The following is an 18,737-nucleotide window of genomic DNA, read 5'->3' on the forward strand; positions in this document are numbered from 1 at the left end:
TTAGATGACAAAGAAGCTGTAATTGGAAGGGAATTAAAGAAATACATTTATTAGCTCATGTAACAATTTTATTTTATTAAGGATTACGGATTACCTTTTGTGAGGGAATTTTTAATGTCAAAGCTGTCTCCACGGCAAATTCTGTTAATAAGATGCATTTGTGACCTTGGTATTAATACAGTCATGCAAAGCACATAATAGAATCACACTAAAACAAAGAAAATGAAAAAGAAACTTAAACGAGGCAAAGGAATAACAAGTTTTGCTGTGATTTTGCTTATTTCCATAAGATACTCCTTTTATTTGATTTTATGAACATACTTACTTATGCACTATACTGAAATACTGTACAAAACTGCAAGAAATACCACTATTTGACTACTTATGTTTCTACAAAAACACCATCATAAAGGTGTATCTATTAGTAAAAGTCAACTAATAACTGCTAATGTAGATGTGAGTCAAAAGGTTTTCAGGTTTTCCAAAAATGTTAAATCTAGGCATGAGACACAATTGTTAACTTCTATTAAGACATTTCAGGGGCATAGAGAGTATATTTTAAAATATTAAAAGAAAAATGAATTTTATCCATTAATAATTAGTAATTATATAAAATTGAAAACTATGGTTTCTAATTTAGTTATTTGCGTGTGTTCTAATTTAGTTAATCAGTGTGTGTGTGCACACACGTGCACAAGCGTGCGCATGCACGCGCACATGCTCATTTACGTGTGTGCGTGTGAACTAATCCACGATCTGTTGGTGATGCTTTAAAGTTTCTGTTTAAAAATGTTCAACTCTTACCAAAACCTCTTCTGGTATACAAAGCTGTTGTAAATTTGAGTCAGTGAAATTTAAAGTTGCAATTTACAAAAGCAGATTTACATTAATTCTGATCTGAAAGCGCTGCTTCAAGACAGAAAAATGTGCCAATTAACTGCCCTTTCCTTTGTAATTAGTGGCTTCTGAGTCCTGGTGACGAGAAGCCTTAAGGCAGAATTTGCAGTAAACAGGAAAGAAGAGAATCGTGTAAGTGCTCATCTAAACGCTGGGACACCTATGAATTCTCATTGGCGGGAGTTTTTGGCACAATTTTCTAATCGACATGAATGTTGCTTTACTGCAGCCAAGTGGGATGCTTTTTCCAGTCACCAGCACCAAGAAAACTTAGCTGATCAATTTCAATACAACACATACCTGGAAAGAGTAAGACACATTTGTCTTTTTTTTTTTTTTTTTTAATTTAAGGTAGTTTCCAATGATTAAAATAATCTGTAGGATTTCAATTATTACTCTCAAGTAAACTCTGAGGATAAAATGTAATGACTGTGACATTCTGATATTACTAAAGTCTAGGCATAATTAACATCCTGTCAGGAGTGACTCATAATTATTTGAGTTTGTCATGCGGTAATAGGTTGCTATAGATGCTATACAGAGTAATTAAAAGCTGATTTCAGATCTCTAGTTTTTTCTTCTGATGTGTGCTAAGCTTCCAATTACACTAGCAGGGTTTCTGAGCACTCATGAAGGGAACAGATGTGGCAGATATGAGGTTCTGTGATTTAGAAGAAATCATCTTGGAACAACAGTGTTATCTTACATTAAAGTTAGGCTACAGTAGAAAATAGTCCTAATATTTAAGATCTAAATCAAAAGAGTTCATCAAGTGTGGTATAGGAGCCCCATTTTCATCACTACTAGGGAATAAACCAGGCCATGAGAAAGCCACTTTAAACGAGTTCCTAGGGTAAATCTTTAAAAAAGGCAATGGCTCTTTGGGTATGGGGTGCTTTCTGCCTGCAATTCCACAAGTTAGCAAATGAGTGTCTCTGTTAGAGGTCTACTGGTAAGCTATATAGCTATATACATACTGTACATATTGGTTCACAAATTAGCAGTTATTAGTCAGACTGTACATAGCAAAACAAAGTTCTATGTTGCTATACATCCCAAAGATAACCTGTGTCCAGATTCAAGGACTGACCCCTAATACAGGTTCTCTGTTTAAATACGTAGCCCAGTAAACTAAATTAAATGTACCAAACAAAACTGGGAAAACTATTCTAGACATTCTGTCAATTTTGCTAACGCTGTTGAAGGTTTTCTTGGCTTCCGCTGGCTTGTTCTCCGGCTTCTTATTGGGTTCTGGTGTGGTTGCACTCTTGGAGATGGTGGAGAGAACTGGGTCTTTTGAAAGATTCGGGGCATAATTGGCAACAGCCACTGCATAAGCATTGTTCTGTATCATGACAGAGGCTTTTTCTTTTTTCTATTGAAAAATATAAGAATTAACACAATGTGGGTTGAGCCTGCCATTTAACATTTTCCAAACTCCAGTTCAAATTCTGAAGAAAAGTATTTTGATAAACATCATTATCCATTAGAAAGATGAAATTTAGGAAAATAAATAAAAGGCGTCCTGAAACCATGAGGAAAGCTCAGAGTAAAATCAGTGATACCGTCTTCCCGGAGAACCATATTTTGTTGTTGTTTACATGGAAAACAAACAATCAAAACCACACATTTAATAAATGATATGACATTTTGACTCTTGTAAGTTATTCAGATATTTGTTAAATGGATGAGAGAATGAATAAATGAAATGTAGAAATATTTTAACCAGAGGAACGATCATCTACAATGACCACATTTTCTGAATAAAGAAATTTAACTTCTTTAACTAGATAACAGGGTTTCTCATTTTCATGTCGAACGTTTTACTAATATGATGAGAAGCTAACCATATACAGTTGGCAGTGAAATAAATACTAAAAATCTGGGACAAAGATAAAATACAAACTTTGTTTTTTGCCTAGCTCATCCACAACCTGATTCCCTTCAGAATCCCCATCTACTTGAATATGACTCACAGTTATCTCCTGCCTGGACCAAACAACATGCTTTGCGCTCTCCCAGCTTTCACTTGACCTTGTCCAATTATAGACACACTCTAGCCACAGGGATTTTTTTTTTTTTTTTTAAGACATCAATGGGATCATGTCACTCCTCAGCTTAAATCTCTTGAATACTATCTCAAGGAACTTAGAATAAAATCAGTAGTTCTTACCATGGCTTCTTTACTTCATTAATTATACACTAGTCTCATGAAATAACTTCAGTTTTCAAGAACACTTCCTTGTTTGAGGCCTATGGCCATGCTGCTTCCTAGACTGGAAGGCTCTCCCTCCATCATGCTTTTCATGTGTTACGTTAGTCACCATTGAGGGTGTCATTTGTGAAAAACTTCACTACTGGATAGGAGGTAAGTTCTATGCCAATTCCTATGTTACAAATTCCAAAATAGAGGCTAAAGAGGTTTCCTGACATAACCAGGTCTCCTGTCTATTAAGTGGCTGAATGATCACACAAACTCAAGTGCGTGTGACTTCTAAAGTTCTACTTTAAGCATCTTACTGTGTGACTTTCTCTTTGAGGAAGCTATTTGAAACCTGGGAGTATGCTTTTTCCTAAACTTTTCCAATTGAAGTTTGTATCACCAGGTCAATCTTCTAAAAAGACTCTTTAAACCATCAAGTATGTAACATATAGTGTTTATGTTATCATTATATCAATTCTACCTAAATATCATTTAAAATAATATGAAACTGCCCTTAGAATTCGGACTTTGGGGATGTTCCTTCACCTCTCCCTGCTTCACCTTCTAGTTCGAAAAAAAAAAAAAAAACAGGGGATAATTATACCAAAGCCATAATGAACTGTTGTGAGAATTAAATGAATAAACGAATATTCAAACCACATACAAAAGCACAGCCTCTTAGTGGAGAGTAGTAACAGTTATAACTCTATTACAAGCTAAACAAGATTATTGGCTTATAAAATGTATAGACAATATACATAAACATTGCAAGCAGGACCTCAAAAAAGGTGTCTTGGAAGAGGGACATTTAAGTTAGGTCAAGATTTATGGTGCGAGGCTTAGACATTTTGACAAAGAAACATAAATGCAAACGTCCTTTGTTGCAAGAGGAGCCTATGGTTAGAAACTCTGTACTGACTCTTACCAACCCCCTTCCTGCCCAACACAAATAACCTTCAATCGTATATAAACCCACAGTTGGTGCTAAAATTATTTAGCAAACTCTGAAGCAGACACACTAACAAAGCAGAACAGGTCCTCTAACTAATCGGGATGAATATCTGCTGTAAATACCCAGAGGGCTGTACCAGGATGTACCGGCAAATATCACCCCTGCATGTTTGTATGCTGGTGTGTGTGTGTGTGTGTGAGTGTGTGTGTGCGTGTGCGTTTAACCCCAATATTGAAGATACTATAATAAGCAGTGTTAAAAATAATTTTAACGTATGTGTGTAACTTTTATTGACTTAACTACAGAGAACAAAATTTCATCATACTTCTTTTTCATCGCTCAAAGTATGGCTTCAATCTCTTAATGTAAGTATAAAGTTGAGAGACAAGCTCAGTACCTGACAAGATGATGGCTTGACTTCACAATGCTCTCTTGGAACTTGGAAACTTGATTATTTTCAGAACCAACAGCAAGCAAAAGTGCAACAGTCATGAGTACTATCTTTAGTCAAAACCCAGTGGTGGACACCTATAATTTCTAACCAGTGAATTAAATGAAGCCCAGGACACCCTCATGGTCTAAACCTTCATAATTCCTAGCCAAGCCCAGTAAAGTCTTTCTGGCTCAAATCTTACAAAGTCTTGTTTTAAAGGATAAAATAACTCCCTTCAGTCCATTTGAAAGTAATTGTCAGAAATCTGCAGTAAAACAAATTGTTCTTATCTATTTAAGATTATTAATATCATGTATATAGAGAAAAAATGCTGTTGAATTCATAGATGACTTACAGTTCTTAGATCTGCTAAACCAGAGTACATAGATTAAGTCCACATAATATATTCTATTACTGTTCTTTCTAAGACAGAAATCTGCTGGTGATAGTATTAAAACATATTTGTACTCTAGGCCATTACTAGAAGATACTATCTCACCCTATTCATTATTAACTTCTATTAAAAAGAACCAAACTGTATTATGTTATAAATCCTCTTTGAGTGTCATACAAGCCTCTGATCAAGGCAGACCGTCAGCAGGTTGAGTCCTTGGGACAATGATTTTGCCCCTTTGAGACTAATTTTACTTTATTCAATGTGACCCTTGACCTACACTCAGACTGTCAGAGCCTTGAAGAGAAATAATGCAATGAAGACTATCATTGTGTTCACTGTTCAAACCAGTACTAACTGCCACAAGGTAATTTTTTAAGGTTCATGTCCGTATATAAAGTTTTTTTTTTTTTTTCTTTCGAGAATTAGGCAGGTTCCAATAGTTCACACTACCTAATTTCTCATAGTCTAATTTGGTCATTCTGTATTTCTGCTTTAAGTCTCTTAGGTAGGCCACTTCATATAAGAATAAGGCCATGTATGCCTGAAAATATAAGTAAAGAAATCAATGTTAAATGTGAAGAATGAAACCAAACAGAATGAGAATGGGGGAAATGAAGGCAAGTGGACACTGCAAATTTCTATTAATTTTAAGTAACTGCTAAGGCTTTTGTAACCAATACATGGATGATTGACATAATATCTCTCACCAGAATTCTTACCTGTTATATTTCACTAGGCTTCTCTATCACATATTCCATGGGTAATTAAAACATAAAATATCCAGAAATGAACTGGGGTTACTTTTACTCCCAACCTAATTCTGTATACCTCCCTATATCCCCTAACTTGTGAATGATACCACAGTTGAGCCAGGAAATGATAACCAACACACACTGACCCCTTAGACAGATCCATTTTATACCTACTCAGCTCAAAATCGCTTCTCATTGCAGTAAGTACGCCTTCCATGTGTTTTTCATAGCACACTAGTGTTTGTCTCAATAATGGAGTGTATACTTTTCTCATTTATTTTTTTCTTCTATTTAAATGTGAGCTCCTTGAAAGCATAGACAGTGCAATGCAGAGCTCCTAGCATAGTTCCTAGCACAGAAAAGGCTTAAAAAATGTTTACAGGGAATGACATGCACAAGAATGATTAGTGTGACCAAAAATACATATTTAGAAAATATATAATATATAAAATATAAAGTATTTTATAGTGTAGGCATTTATTAAATTCATAAAAACTAGATTCCCATAGTATGTCCTACAATTCTGCTATGTAATTATCTTGAAAGTCCTCAATTTTACTATTCCACATGTCTGTGGAAGTTGTTTTACTATAATTGAGACTCATATAACTGGAAAGGGGGAAAATAAGGCTAAACACAAAATCGGTAACATATATTTTTAAACATTACTGGGGGAAAAGAGTAAAATATGCCACTATAGAATATGTTGATGATGTTACTGAAGTGGAATGAAAATGAAATATAGTGCATACTACTTAAATTTTCTATTTTTTAAACAATGTTTTATAGGGTTCAGAATATTCTGAGTTTATTACTTTGTTAGAATGTCTGAATATGTATTTATGATTTCAAGTGTGGAAAATTCCTGATTATAGAAATCAAAGTGTTTCCCCATGGGGCAAACCAATCTCAGCTTCCTTAGAGTATTAGATAAAATAATGTGTTAATAACTTGAGCAAATGTTCTATCTAAAATATAGCCATCTATTAGCAAAGTGACCTGGGATACAAATAAAAATAATAATCACATGGTTTCAGAATTGGAAAGAATAGCAGAGATTGTCCTTAGGATCAGGAAATGGAGCTCTCATAAATGTAATACTAAATAAGACAGACTTTGGAAAAAACCCAAGGTAGCCAAAAGTGGCAACTCTATGCTCTTACTATATACACCATGTTGCTTTTTTAGTCTATTGTGGCTACTATCCAGCCCATTAACTGTAAAGCAGCAACATGCTCCTTGGTCCGATAATGCTGCTATTAACTGTCTGCTAACCATCCTGACTGAGAAAAGTGATACTTACAGAAGATTGTTTGAAGGTTATACAGTCCATCCACTTCTCTAAGTACTCTAAAGTCTTTCCTTGGATTAAATTGGGCCATGAGAAAGCTATATACTTGGACCATATTAGTTTAGCTCCTTGAAGAATTGCCTTCACTGAGTTGTATGTTAATGTAATGCCTTCAGCTTTTATTGAAGGGGACTACAAGAAACATCAATATGAAATTCATTACTGCCTTTATTGGGAAAATGCTGACATTACTTTCAACAGTACCCAACTTTCCCTAATATAAAACCCATATGATATCGGTTTATGTAATTCAGTATAGGAAAATAGTTTCCATAAGAAAATTTATACTTCCATTTTTTGATTAAAAAAAAAAAAAGATAGTAACTCCCCACCACCCCATGGTTTACTCTAGTAGCCAAGAAGTCCAGAATTTAAAGTTCTACTTCTCTAGCTATGGATTACGCTTAATGTCCTGGCCCAAATGGTGTACATACTTACATTCTATTTTCCTTCATCCTGATATCCTACTTCTACTTATATTTTATTTTATAATAATTTAAGCACATGCATTCTTTTGGTAAACTGCCTGAAATGCTTTTGGAACAAGGCTGGATGTTAAAAAAATGCAAACAAATGAATAAAACACTTGAAATGTGATGTTTTCTATGAATTGCATGGTGTGAATCATAAAACAATGGCACATTTCATGTTAGTTTGGATATTACATTGCTAAGTCTGTGTTTTAAGTAATTTAATATTTAGCGTGTTTCCATAGAATATGCTTTTTTTGGCCAGTGTAGAACCACTGACTCAGATTTAGAAATGGAAATAATCTCAAGAGACTAAAGTCATTTATTTTTAATTTAATTCAAATAAACTATGTGCTAACTGTTATGCCAGGTAATAGAGAAAATGATGAGTAAGACATAACTATTATCCTCTTAGATCATGTAACCTACTGTTGGAAACAAAAATGTTTGTAGTAAAAGTATAACTTAATAAGGTTACACAAAAGGAATTTGTATTGGGTACTTTAGAAACATATCAGGGGTGGCAATTATATTCATTTAGAAATATTAAGTAAAATCAGGTGGATATTAAAAACTAAGTAGGGGTTCATCAGTTAGGGAAGGAAAGAGGGGGCATTTTAGTAAGAGGGATCAGCACATTCTAATGTCACAGAGATGTGTAGGGGCATGGATATTTGGAGATGTTTGTAATGGCTAGAGGGAGAATATGAGCATGCAATTTAGCTCTGTGTTCAATCTTGGATGCACCACTTATTAGATGTGATCCTGAGCAAGTAACTTTATGTTGATCAATCCTATAGTTTCTCATTACTATTTTTTAAAAAATATTTTATTTATTTATTTGACAGAGAGAGAGAGAGAGAGATCACAAGTAGGCAGAGCAGCAGGCAGAGAAAGGGGGGAAGCAGGCTCCCTGCTGAGCAGAGAGCCCGATGTGGGGCTCGATCCCAGGACCCTGAGATCATGACCTGAGCTGAAGGCAGAGGCTTAACCCACTCAGCCACCCAGGTGCCCCCTCATTACTATTTTTTAAAGATTTTATTTATTTTTATTTATTTGTCAGAGAGAGATGGTGCGGGCTCAAGCAGCAGGAGTGGCAGGCAGAGGGAGAAGAAGGCTCCCCGCTGAGCAAGGAGCCAGATGTTAGAATCAATCCCAGGACCCTGGGATCATGACCTGAGCTGAAGGCAGATGTTTAACCCACTGAGCCACCCAGGCATCCTTAATTTCTCATTTCTAATACAGAGATGTCCCCAGCCACATAGTAGTAAGTGTACAGAAATTAACAGTAATATTTCCTTAATTCAACATATATATAAAAAAGCTTATGAGAAAGGTACATACTTGGGCCATATTAGCTGAACAGCTTGAAGAACTCTTTAAAGAGTTCAGCAGTTAACATTAAGAATTCAACAATTTCTTAAAGAGCTGAAAAATGAAACGATCCGATACCCATTTTAGAAAGACGATCCTAGCTCTAATGTGGAGGATGGATTGGAGGGAAATATGACTAGGAACTGTGATAAATAAAAAGACTTAAAATAATGGGAGACAGTGAGGGCATAGAGACAGTAAAACAGGCACCATCTGATGGCAGGTTAGCTGGTAAGGGATACTTCCAAGTTGTTGGTATGTGAAATTCGGTTTTGCCATAGATTAAAAAATACATACATACATACATAAATACATACATGTAAGCAGGGAAAAGATAGAAAATCTATTTAGAAGGCTTTATTGTTTGTTCTTCAAAAAAAAAAAAAGACACAAAGATTGGGATGTTGTATTCATGTAGAAATGCCTACGGAACAGGTTTGATATATGATCCTGGAAGTTAAAAGGAGGGTAAGGGGTGCAGTTGTAGATAATAACTGTGGAAGATGAGATAAAGGCATGAGCTATAGATTTGATTTGGTTCTATTTCATTCATTCATCCCATATTTATTGAACAACTAATATTACAGGATACTGTGAAAAGGCCAAGGATAAATGATTTATTGAAATAAATGTGGTCATTTTTATAGTGATCAATGAAGGGAAGGAGACATAAATATGTAATTAAAAACTGTGATAAAGGAACTAATGCAAAAGGGCAGGGTACGATACGCACTTACAATTGGGTCAAATCATTTAGGGGACGCAGGGTTCATAAACTTCCTGAAGATGGACATTTGTGCTGAGGATGTATAAGGATTGTCTCTTTGCGGACAGTAAATGGGTAGACGGTGTGCTTCGAGTTGCAGATATCCCAACAGATATTGTCAGTAAGACACTTCAAGTAAGAATCACATAGTGATTAATAAAGATAAAAACAGCAATAAAATAAAGACAAATTACTGTCTTTGGGGATAAACAAGGGCAGATGCTAGGGAAATTGGATCTTCTCTGAACTTGGGCAGAGACTCTCAGAATAGAATGAATAGAGGCAGCTGCTAGGATTTGAGGGCAAGAGGTTGATATTCTGAGGCTTGTTTCAAAGACGGAAAGAGAAAATGCTGCTGATTTTGGCCTGTATGGGGTTCTAAAAAACAGCAGTATTCAATGGGCCCAAGGGGATCCCTTGAGAAAAATGAAAAGTTATTAGCAGATCTGAATATGTGGACTTTATTGGTGTTCTTCAGTTAACAGGAAAATAAATGAAAAGGAAATCAGATTATAGTGGACTGAGAATTAAATTGAAAATGAGAACACAGACATTGTAAGAAATGCTTTCAAAAAGCCTGAATGGAGAAAAAGGATAGAATCTGAATGTGGGGGGATGGGTCACATAGGATCTGGAGAGAGTTTTGGTTTCGCTTCCTGGTAAATTAAGCATATTAAGCATACTCCTTAACTGAAAGGAAGGAGGCGTTCAAAAAGGAGAAGATGGCTTTGAAGAAAGGAGAAGAAAACACTGATGGTTCAAGCCTGAGAAAAGAAGAAGAAAGAAAGAGATTAAGAGCTGGAGTGGACAAATTAGTCTTGGCCATGTGGAAGAACACTGGGTATCAGGGAAGGTTCCAGAAGAACTGGGAAATTTCACAAGATGATACTTTTATAAATGCAAGGGCACAAAAACTGGACTTGGATCATTTGATCCAGCACCACATTTTTAGGGTGATAAGGTTTTGTTATCTAGTTTCACACCTGAGCCTAAAAGTGGTATAACATCTTGTCCAAGATCACAGAGCAGGGTAGGCTGTGTCTTTTAACAAGAGGGCTCAAATGCAGCTTGAATATAGATTGAGTGGATTTATGTATTGGCATAAACTAACTTTAAAGATCATCAGAGCACAATCTACACAAAAATTTTATGTTAAATACATCTATCTTTTTTCAAACATATATTAGTGATATGTGTCTTTGAGATATTATTCTTATGAGGCAACGTAATATTTGCTAGTTTACGAGTGTTTAAGGACTTATCATTTGCTCTTCGGATTGATGAATAATTTAACTGCATTTGCTTATGATACCAACTTCAAAAGCAGAGGGCTTCTACTTGTCTGATAAAACTGGAAGGATGCCGATATGGGCAGTGGATAAAAACTCTGTAATTCAAGAAAATTACCATTTTTCCACTTAAAAATTAAATCTAAGGAAAACTAAAGCAGAGGTAGCTGAAAGTAGACTATACTGTAATCTTTTTTTAGGCAGATATGCTAGTTTGGGGCACTCTACTTTATCTCCTTTCATTTTTAAGGACCTGGATATTTCTAAGCTAAGTTTAGGAAGCACCTCCCAAAATTCATTTGAATCAAGAAATTGGGTTGAGTACTCACTGATAACTTCACCATTGTCAAGTTCTAAAATCCTTTCCATAAAGGCAAAGAAGTCTCACTGGTGTTGCATTGCCAGACTTAATAAGGAAACTCATTTATTCTTTTATTCAACAAAAAACTCTGAAGTGCCTAGCAAGTACCTGTCATTGTGTTTGGCCCTTTTAGCTACGGAAAAGTGATTAAGAACATGCAACAGGTTGGATGTAATATTCCCTTTAACTTAACCATGACCTTGAACCACTTAGAACTGAAATAATATAGAATTTATTAATTATTTTCCTGCAGATTAGGTTGGAACATCAATGATTTTGTCCTAGATTTGTCTTTACTCTGTGTGATTTGGTATGTGGTTTGATTTAAATCCAATATTCATTAGTACCAAGTTATTTCTTTTAGAATGCATTATCAGGAATGTATTTTTTGGATTTATAAGTACCCCTATTTTTCAAGTTCAGGGAGAAGGCATTTTATTTGATATGCCAAATCACAATGTCAATTTGACTGGCACCCTCAGAGCATTAAAAAGTGACATATCAATAAATATCTATTCTGAGCATTTATACCACAAACCACTATTTTTCTTATGTGACAAATTTATAAATATGTCTGGCATTTAGAAATATAACTAGCATTTAATCTTCAAAAAAGTTAGTATGAAAGTGTATGTTTAACTAATATAACTAAAAAGAAATAACTGCATAGACAGCAATGAAAAAGCATTACATTATATGGAAAATGAAAACATAAATCAACAATAGAATGTAATGGAAATTCTGAAATAGCCTTGAAGTTAAGCATAGAAAATTAATCAGATTCCCTTTAACATTCATTCAGTGGCTGTCAGTATGCAAAACATCACTTATAAAATGAAATAAACCAGCACTTATTAAAACTGACACAGTTTATAAAATTAAAAAAAAAAAGAGTGAGACTTTTAAATGATAACATCAACCATTTTTATGCTTAAACTGAAATATGGTCTTACAAATAAGAAAAAAATATTTAAATAACTGATAAAGAAGTAAGATCATCAGGTATGTTATTCCAAATTTAATGGAAGAAGTATTTTAATAGATATATTATTAAAAAGAAGCCCTCCAAGTAGAACTGAACTATTAAGAAAACTTTATGTATCTCATTGTGATATATCCAGAGCTTCCTCTTAATGCAGATGAATAATAAACTATAAAAATAAATGGAACAGCTATTATATTAATGGTCAAAACTCCCACTAGCTTCAGTACTTGCAATCTAAAAATGGACACCAATAATTCCTAAAGAAATTAATCTTCAAAACAAATAACTCTCATAGACTATGTGAGCAACTTAAAATTTCTAGGCATTTCACAACTAGTTATACTTATTCCATATAACATTCTAGGAGAATAATGTTGCTTGAAATTTTATATCCAAGCAACAGAGATGGGGGATAGGTGAAGAGTAACTCAACCCACTGATAGGGTCTGAAATTCTATAACAGGTAAAATTAATGCCAAAGCAGTATGGTATTTAAGAGTACTAATTTAATGGTCAAATAGATCTGCATTTAAATATACTTATTAACCAGTTGTGTGAACTTGGGCAAGTAAATAACTTCACCAAGTCTCAGCTTCTTCATTAGAAAACTGAGAGTTAAAAAGAGACCTTAATCATAAAATTTAAAGATTACATGATAGAGCATATGCCAAAAACTTAGCCCAATGCCTTACACACAGTCAGAGCTCAACAGATGCTGGGGAGTTTGAACAGAAGTAATACACAGGCACTCCTAAAGAATTTCAGGCAAGAGCATACTTTAAAAGAAATCTGTATGATTTATATATATCTATATCTATGACATAGATATAAAGATACAGATAATTTACATTCACATATTCTTCATGTCCGTTTTTAGGAACATATCTGTTACAAGCTAAATCTGGTAGGAGATTCTCTTAATCGTGGTGAGAAGGAAGTTCTCACTTACCTTGTCATTTACTACACTCTTCCCATCCCAAGCCCATCCTCTTTTGGTGAAGTAGTTAACAGTTGCAAATTCAATTAGGGCAGAGAACACAAATGCATAACAAACAGCGATAAACCAGTCCATGGCAGTTGCATAGGCCACTTTGGGGAGGGAATTCCGAGCACTGATGCTTAGAGTTGTCATTGTTAGAACAGTTGTTACTCCTGTGGAAAGACAGGAACAAAAACAGGAATGGATACTAGCAAGACAGAATTGAAAGTATTCTTTTTCTCAAAGTTACTTTTGCTGCCAGTTCTATCCACTAAACAAACAAACAAACAAACAACAACAACAAAAGCTGGAAGAACAGTGCAAAGTTAATTATCACAAATGGCTATTTTAATTCTTGAAGTAGTAACTCTGAAATGTCTTGCTTTCATTTTTGTTTGTATGACTCTCCTTTTTTTCTTTTTTAGCATTGTTAAGGTTAAAAATACGGCTGATTTTGAAAGTAGGATTTCCTATGAGGAAAGCAGTTACTTTAAATTGTGCCATTGCACATTAATATTATTTTTTAAAAAATCTTACCCAAAACCTCACGTGAATTTGTTCATCATTTATTTAAATCATGCTCAGCAATGGACCAATCATCCACACCAGTGATCACAATGGAACTATGATTAAGAAGTTCTTTATTCCAAGTATAGCTACCTAAATATGAAATTAATTCTGGATCACTTAGCATTGTGAGGACATAATTTCTTTCATAATGAAGCTTAGAATCTATAGAAAATAAAACAAGCAACTAAACTTCAAACTTTATAAAAATGCAAATCACTACTTTTAGGGAATATTTTATGCCTCTGTTGGTTTAAAAAGTAATTTAGTCCCTTTCATTGTAAAGCTTTTCTGCCAGTAGTCAGGGAAGTCGCAGTAATTAAGTAAAAAGAAAGCAATAACTCATGAGGTAAGTTGCAATATCAGCTGTCAAAATGTCTGCAATTACCTGTTTTATCAGAGGTTTAATCATGTACATAGGGGTTACATTAAATTAAAAGACTTAAAAAGTTAAAGAAATGTTCATTCATATATTAAAGTTTTATTGTATTGTATTTTTTGCTTTCCCTTAGGATAAATAAAGCAGCTTTTTCTTCTCATCTACAATAGTTAGTAATTCAAAACAGCAAATAATTCTATTTAATCATGAGTGAATGCATATAGGAATATGATGGTAGTAGTAGCAATAAAAGACAGAAAAATAAATTAAGCTCACCTGCTGCTAAGTCAATATTAAAAAACACATCTACAAAACACATTGCCTTTTCATGCATCAAAGTGAAAGGTTTTAGATTGTGAGGATGTTTTCTTTTGAGAATTCGGTACAGTAGAATAATTAAATAGAAGACATGATAGATACAACCACATACACCCACAACCGAAATCATATCCTCCTTCAACCCCTATATGAGTGCCCACGTGCTCACGCACACACACACATACACCCATAATAGAGAATGCAAATTACAAATCAATATATAGAAATACACCTAACTTCATTAGCAGTTAAGGAAATACAAACAAAGAGATAATGACATACCTTTCTAAAACCATATAGTCAGCAAAATGTTAGCAAACTTTAAAAGATTTATACTATGGTAGTATTGAGGAGAATGTGGGATAACAGACATCCTGTCTGAATAGGGATTACAGATTGATGTCATATCTAAGACTGTTGCCTAATCCAAAGTCATAAAGATGTAAGCCTACATTTTCTTCTATGAGTTTTATACTTTTAGTTCTGATATTTAGGTCTTGGTCCATTTTGGAGTAATTTTTATGTAAGGTGTGAGGTAGATGTCCAAATTCATTCGTTCACATGTGGATAACCAGTTGTGTCAGTGTTATTTGTTGAAAAGACTTTTCCTTCCCTATTGAATGGCATTAGGATTGTTGTTGAAATCAACAGACCACACCACATTGACTTCTTATTACATATGTCTCCTGAGGCAAGGGAAACCAAATCAAAAATAAACTATTGGGACTTCATCAAAATAAAAACTTCTCCACAGTGAAGGAAACAATGAACAAAACTAAAAGGCAACCTATGAGGTGGGATAAATTATTTGCAAACAACATATCTGATAAAGAGTCAATATCCAAAAATATATAAAGAACTTATTAACTCAATAACCCAAAAATGAATAATACAATTAAAAAATGGGCAGAAGACACAGATATTTTTCCAAATAAGACATACAGATGGCAACCAGACACACAAAAAGATGCTCAACATCACTGATCATCATGGAAATACAAATCAAAACTATAATGAGATATCACCTCACACCTGTCAGAATGGCTAAAATCAACAACATAGGAAATTATCAGGTATTGACAAGGATGTGGAGGAGGAGGAACCCTCTCACACTGTTGTTGGGAATGCAAACTGGTGCAACCACTGTGAAAAACAGTATGGAGATTCCTCAAAAAGTTAAAAATAGAACTACCCTTTGATCCAGGAATTGCACTACTAGGTATTAACCCAAAGAATAAAAAAACACTAATTCAAAGGGATACATACACACTGATGTATACAGCAGCAATATCTATAATAGCCAAATTATGGAAACAGCTCAAGTGTCCATCAACTGATGGATGTATAGGAAAGAAGTTGTATACACACACACACACACACACACACACAGAAATATTATTCAGCAATAAAAAATAATGAAGTCTTACCATTTGCAACAAAAAGGTGGAGATATAGAGCATTATTATGTTAAATGAAATGAATCAGTCAGAGAAAAAGAAATACCATGTGATTTCACTCATATGTGGAATTTAAGAAAGAAAACTAGCTTAGGGGAAAAAAAGAGAGAAGCAAACCAAGAAGCATACTCTTACTATTGCACTACTGCATATTTACCCCAAAGATACAGATGTAGTGAAAAGAAGGGCCAACTGCATCCAATGTTCATAGCAGCATTGGCCACAGTCACCAAACTGTGGAAAGAACCAAGATGCCCTTCAACTGACGAATGGTTAAGGAAGATGTGGTCCATATATACTATGGAGTGTTATGCCTCCATCAGAAAGGATGAATACCCAACTTTTTGTATCAACATGGACAGGACTGGAAGGTATTATGCTGAGTGAAATAAGTCAAGCAGAGAGAGTCAATTATCATATGGTTTTGCTTATTTGTGGAGCATAAGGAATGACATAGAGGACATGGGGAGATGGAGAGGAGAAGGGAGTTGGGAGAAATTGGAGGGGGAGATGAACCATGAGAGACTGTGGACTGTGAAAAACAATCTGAGGGTTTTGGAAGGGTGGGGGGTGGGAGGTTGGGGGAGCTGATGGTGGGTATTATGAAGGGCACATATTGCATGGAGCACTGGGTGTGGTGCATAAACAAATTCTGGAACACTGAAAAGAAATTTTAAAAATACATAAAAAAAAAAAATTCTCGGGATGCCTGGGTGGCTCAGTTGGTTAAGCAGCTGCCTTCGGCTCAGGTCACGATCCCAGCGTCCTGGGATCGAGTCCCACATCGGGCTCCTTGCTCAGCAGGAGCCTGCTTCTCCCTCTGCCTCTGCCTGCCATTCTGTCTGGCTGTGCTCGCTCTCTCTCCCTCTCTCTCTGACAAATAAATAAAATCTTTAAAAAAAAAAAAAAATTCTCCAGGGTAAGCCTAGGGCAGAAAAAAAATAAAAAAACTATGACTCTCAAAAGAAAGAAAGAAAGAAAGAAAGAAAGAAAAAGGAAGGAAGGAAGGAAGGAAGGAAGGAAGGAAGGAAGGAAGGAAGGAAGAAAGAAAGAAAGAAAGAAAGAAAGAAAGAAAGAAAGAAAGAAAGAAAGAAAGAAAGACCATAGATATATGGGCTTGTTTCTGCACTTTGAGTTCTATTCCATTACTCCGAACATTGATCCTTATCCAAGTTTCAAATGTTCAATGATTGTAGCTTTAGAGTAAGTGTTGAAATTGGGAAGCTTGAATCCTCCAAATTTCTTAGTCTTTTTCAAGACTGTTTTGGTTATTCAGGGTCCCTTGTATTTACATGTGGTTTTATAATAAACTTGCTAATTGCTGCAAAAAAGATTGCTGGAATTTTGATATGCACTGCATTTAAGCTACTGTTTTGGGCAGGATTGCCGTCTTAACTATATTAGGTCTTCCAATTCCTGAAAATAGAATACCTATGTAGCCTTTATAATTATATATATATATACACAAATATATGTAGTATATATACATATATGCACAACATATATATTATATATATGTAATCTATTTAGAGCTTCTTTTATATCTTTTAGCAACATTTTATAATTTTCAATGTATAAGTATACAAACCTTTCACCTGTAAATTTAGATTTATTTATAGGTATTTAATGTGGATGTTAATGTAAATGGAAATATAGTCTTAATTTTTTTTTCAGATTGTTTAATGCTAGTGTAGAGAACTACAACTGACTTTTTGTGCTGGCCTTGTACCCTGCAACTTTGCTGAATGTATTAGCTCTAATAGCTTTTATGTGGTTTACTAGGAGATTTATATATATAAAATCATGTCATCTATAAATAGAGTTTTACTTGTTCCTTTCCAAACTGAATGCCTTTTATTTGTTTTTCTTGCCTAACTGCACTGGCTAGAACAGGCAATATGAGGTTGAGTAGAACTGATGAAGGCAAACATCCCTATCTTGTTCCTGATGTCAGCACAGCAGCTTTTAATCTTCACCTGTAAGTATGATGTTAGCTTTTTTTCTTCCATCCACGTGTATCAGGTTGAGAAAGTTCTTTTCTCATGACAATTTGTTGGGGTTTTTTTAATCATGAAAGCATACTGTGTTTTGTTTTTTAGGGTTTTGAGATGATTGTGTGTTTTTTCCATACCCCATAAATTCGTTGTTTACATTGATTGATTTTTGTATGTTGAACCAAACTTTCATTCCTAGGATAAATCCTATTTGGTCATCATACATAATCCTTTTTATATGTGGCTGGTTTTAGTTTGCTAGTATTTTGTTGAAGACATTCTATATATCTAAGGAATATTGATATGTAGAGTTGGTTTTTGCTGTTGCTCTGTTTTGTTTTTACTTGTTATTTCTTGGTCTGTTTTTGGTTTTCTTGGTAAATGGTGCTACAGAATGAGTCAAGAAGGTCCCTCATTTATATTTTCAGAGTTTGAGAAAGAATGGCATTAATTCTTTTTTCAATGTTTTGGTAAAATTCACCAGCAAGACAATCTGGCCTTGGACTTCTATTGATTTTTTATTGTTGCTCATTTCATAGCTTTACTTGCTATAGATTTGCTCAATCTATTTTTGATAATTTGTTTTTTCTAGGAATTAGTCCATTCTAGGTTATTTCATTTGGGGGGTAAACAATTGTTCACAGATTCCCTTAGAATCTCTTTTACTTCCATAAGGTCAGTAGTAATGTTCCTTCTTCCTAAATTTAAACTTTTGAGTTTTCTCACTTTTTTTCTTGGTCAGTCTAGCTGAAGTCTTGTTCAGTTTTGTTGATCTTCATGGTAGTGTGTTGATTTTCTCTAATATGATTTCTA

The 18,737-nt window shown here is 34.5% G+C and overlaps 1 protein-coding gene across 2 annotated transcripts in view; it reads right to left on the minus strand.

Annotated features, from left to right (window-relative positions):
- Positions 1 to 325: 325 nt before the first annotated feature.
- GABRA2 (gamma-aminobutyric acid type A receptor subunit alpha2) overlaps positions 326 to 18,737 on the minus strand; it is a 124,333-nt gene continuing 105,921 nt past the window's right edge. The window contains exons 9-11 of one of the 2 annotated variants that reach the window (XM_047719213.1): positions 13,180 to 13,382; positions 6,938 to 7,117; positions 326 to 2,272 (exon numbers count right to left, since the gene is read on the minus strand). In XM_047719213.1, coding sequence (XP_047575169.1) covers positions 1,976 to 2,272; positions 6,938 to 7,117; positions 13,180 to 13,382 — 680 coding nt within the window. In that variant the 3' untranslated portion in view covers positions 326 to 1,975. The remainder of the gene's footprint in view (positions 2,273 to 6,937; positions 7,118 to 13,179; positions 13,383 to 18,737) is intronic. The other variant, XM_047719212.1, reaches the window with a different exon arrangement.

This window comes from Lutra lutra, chromosome 2 (assembly GCF_902655055.1).
Source record: "Lutra lutra chromosome 2, mLutLut1.2, whole genome shotgun sequence".
Lineage (NCBI taxonomy): Eukaryota > Metazoa > Chordata > Mammalia > Carnivora > Mustelidae > Lutra > Lutra lutra.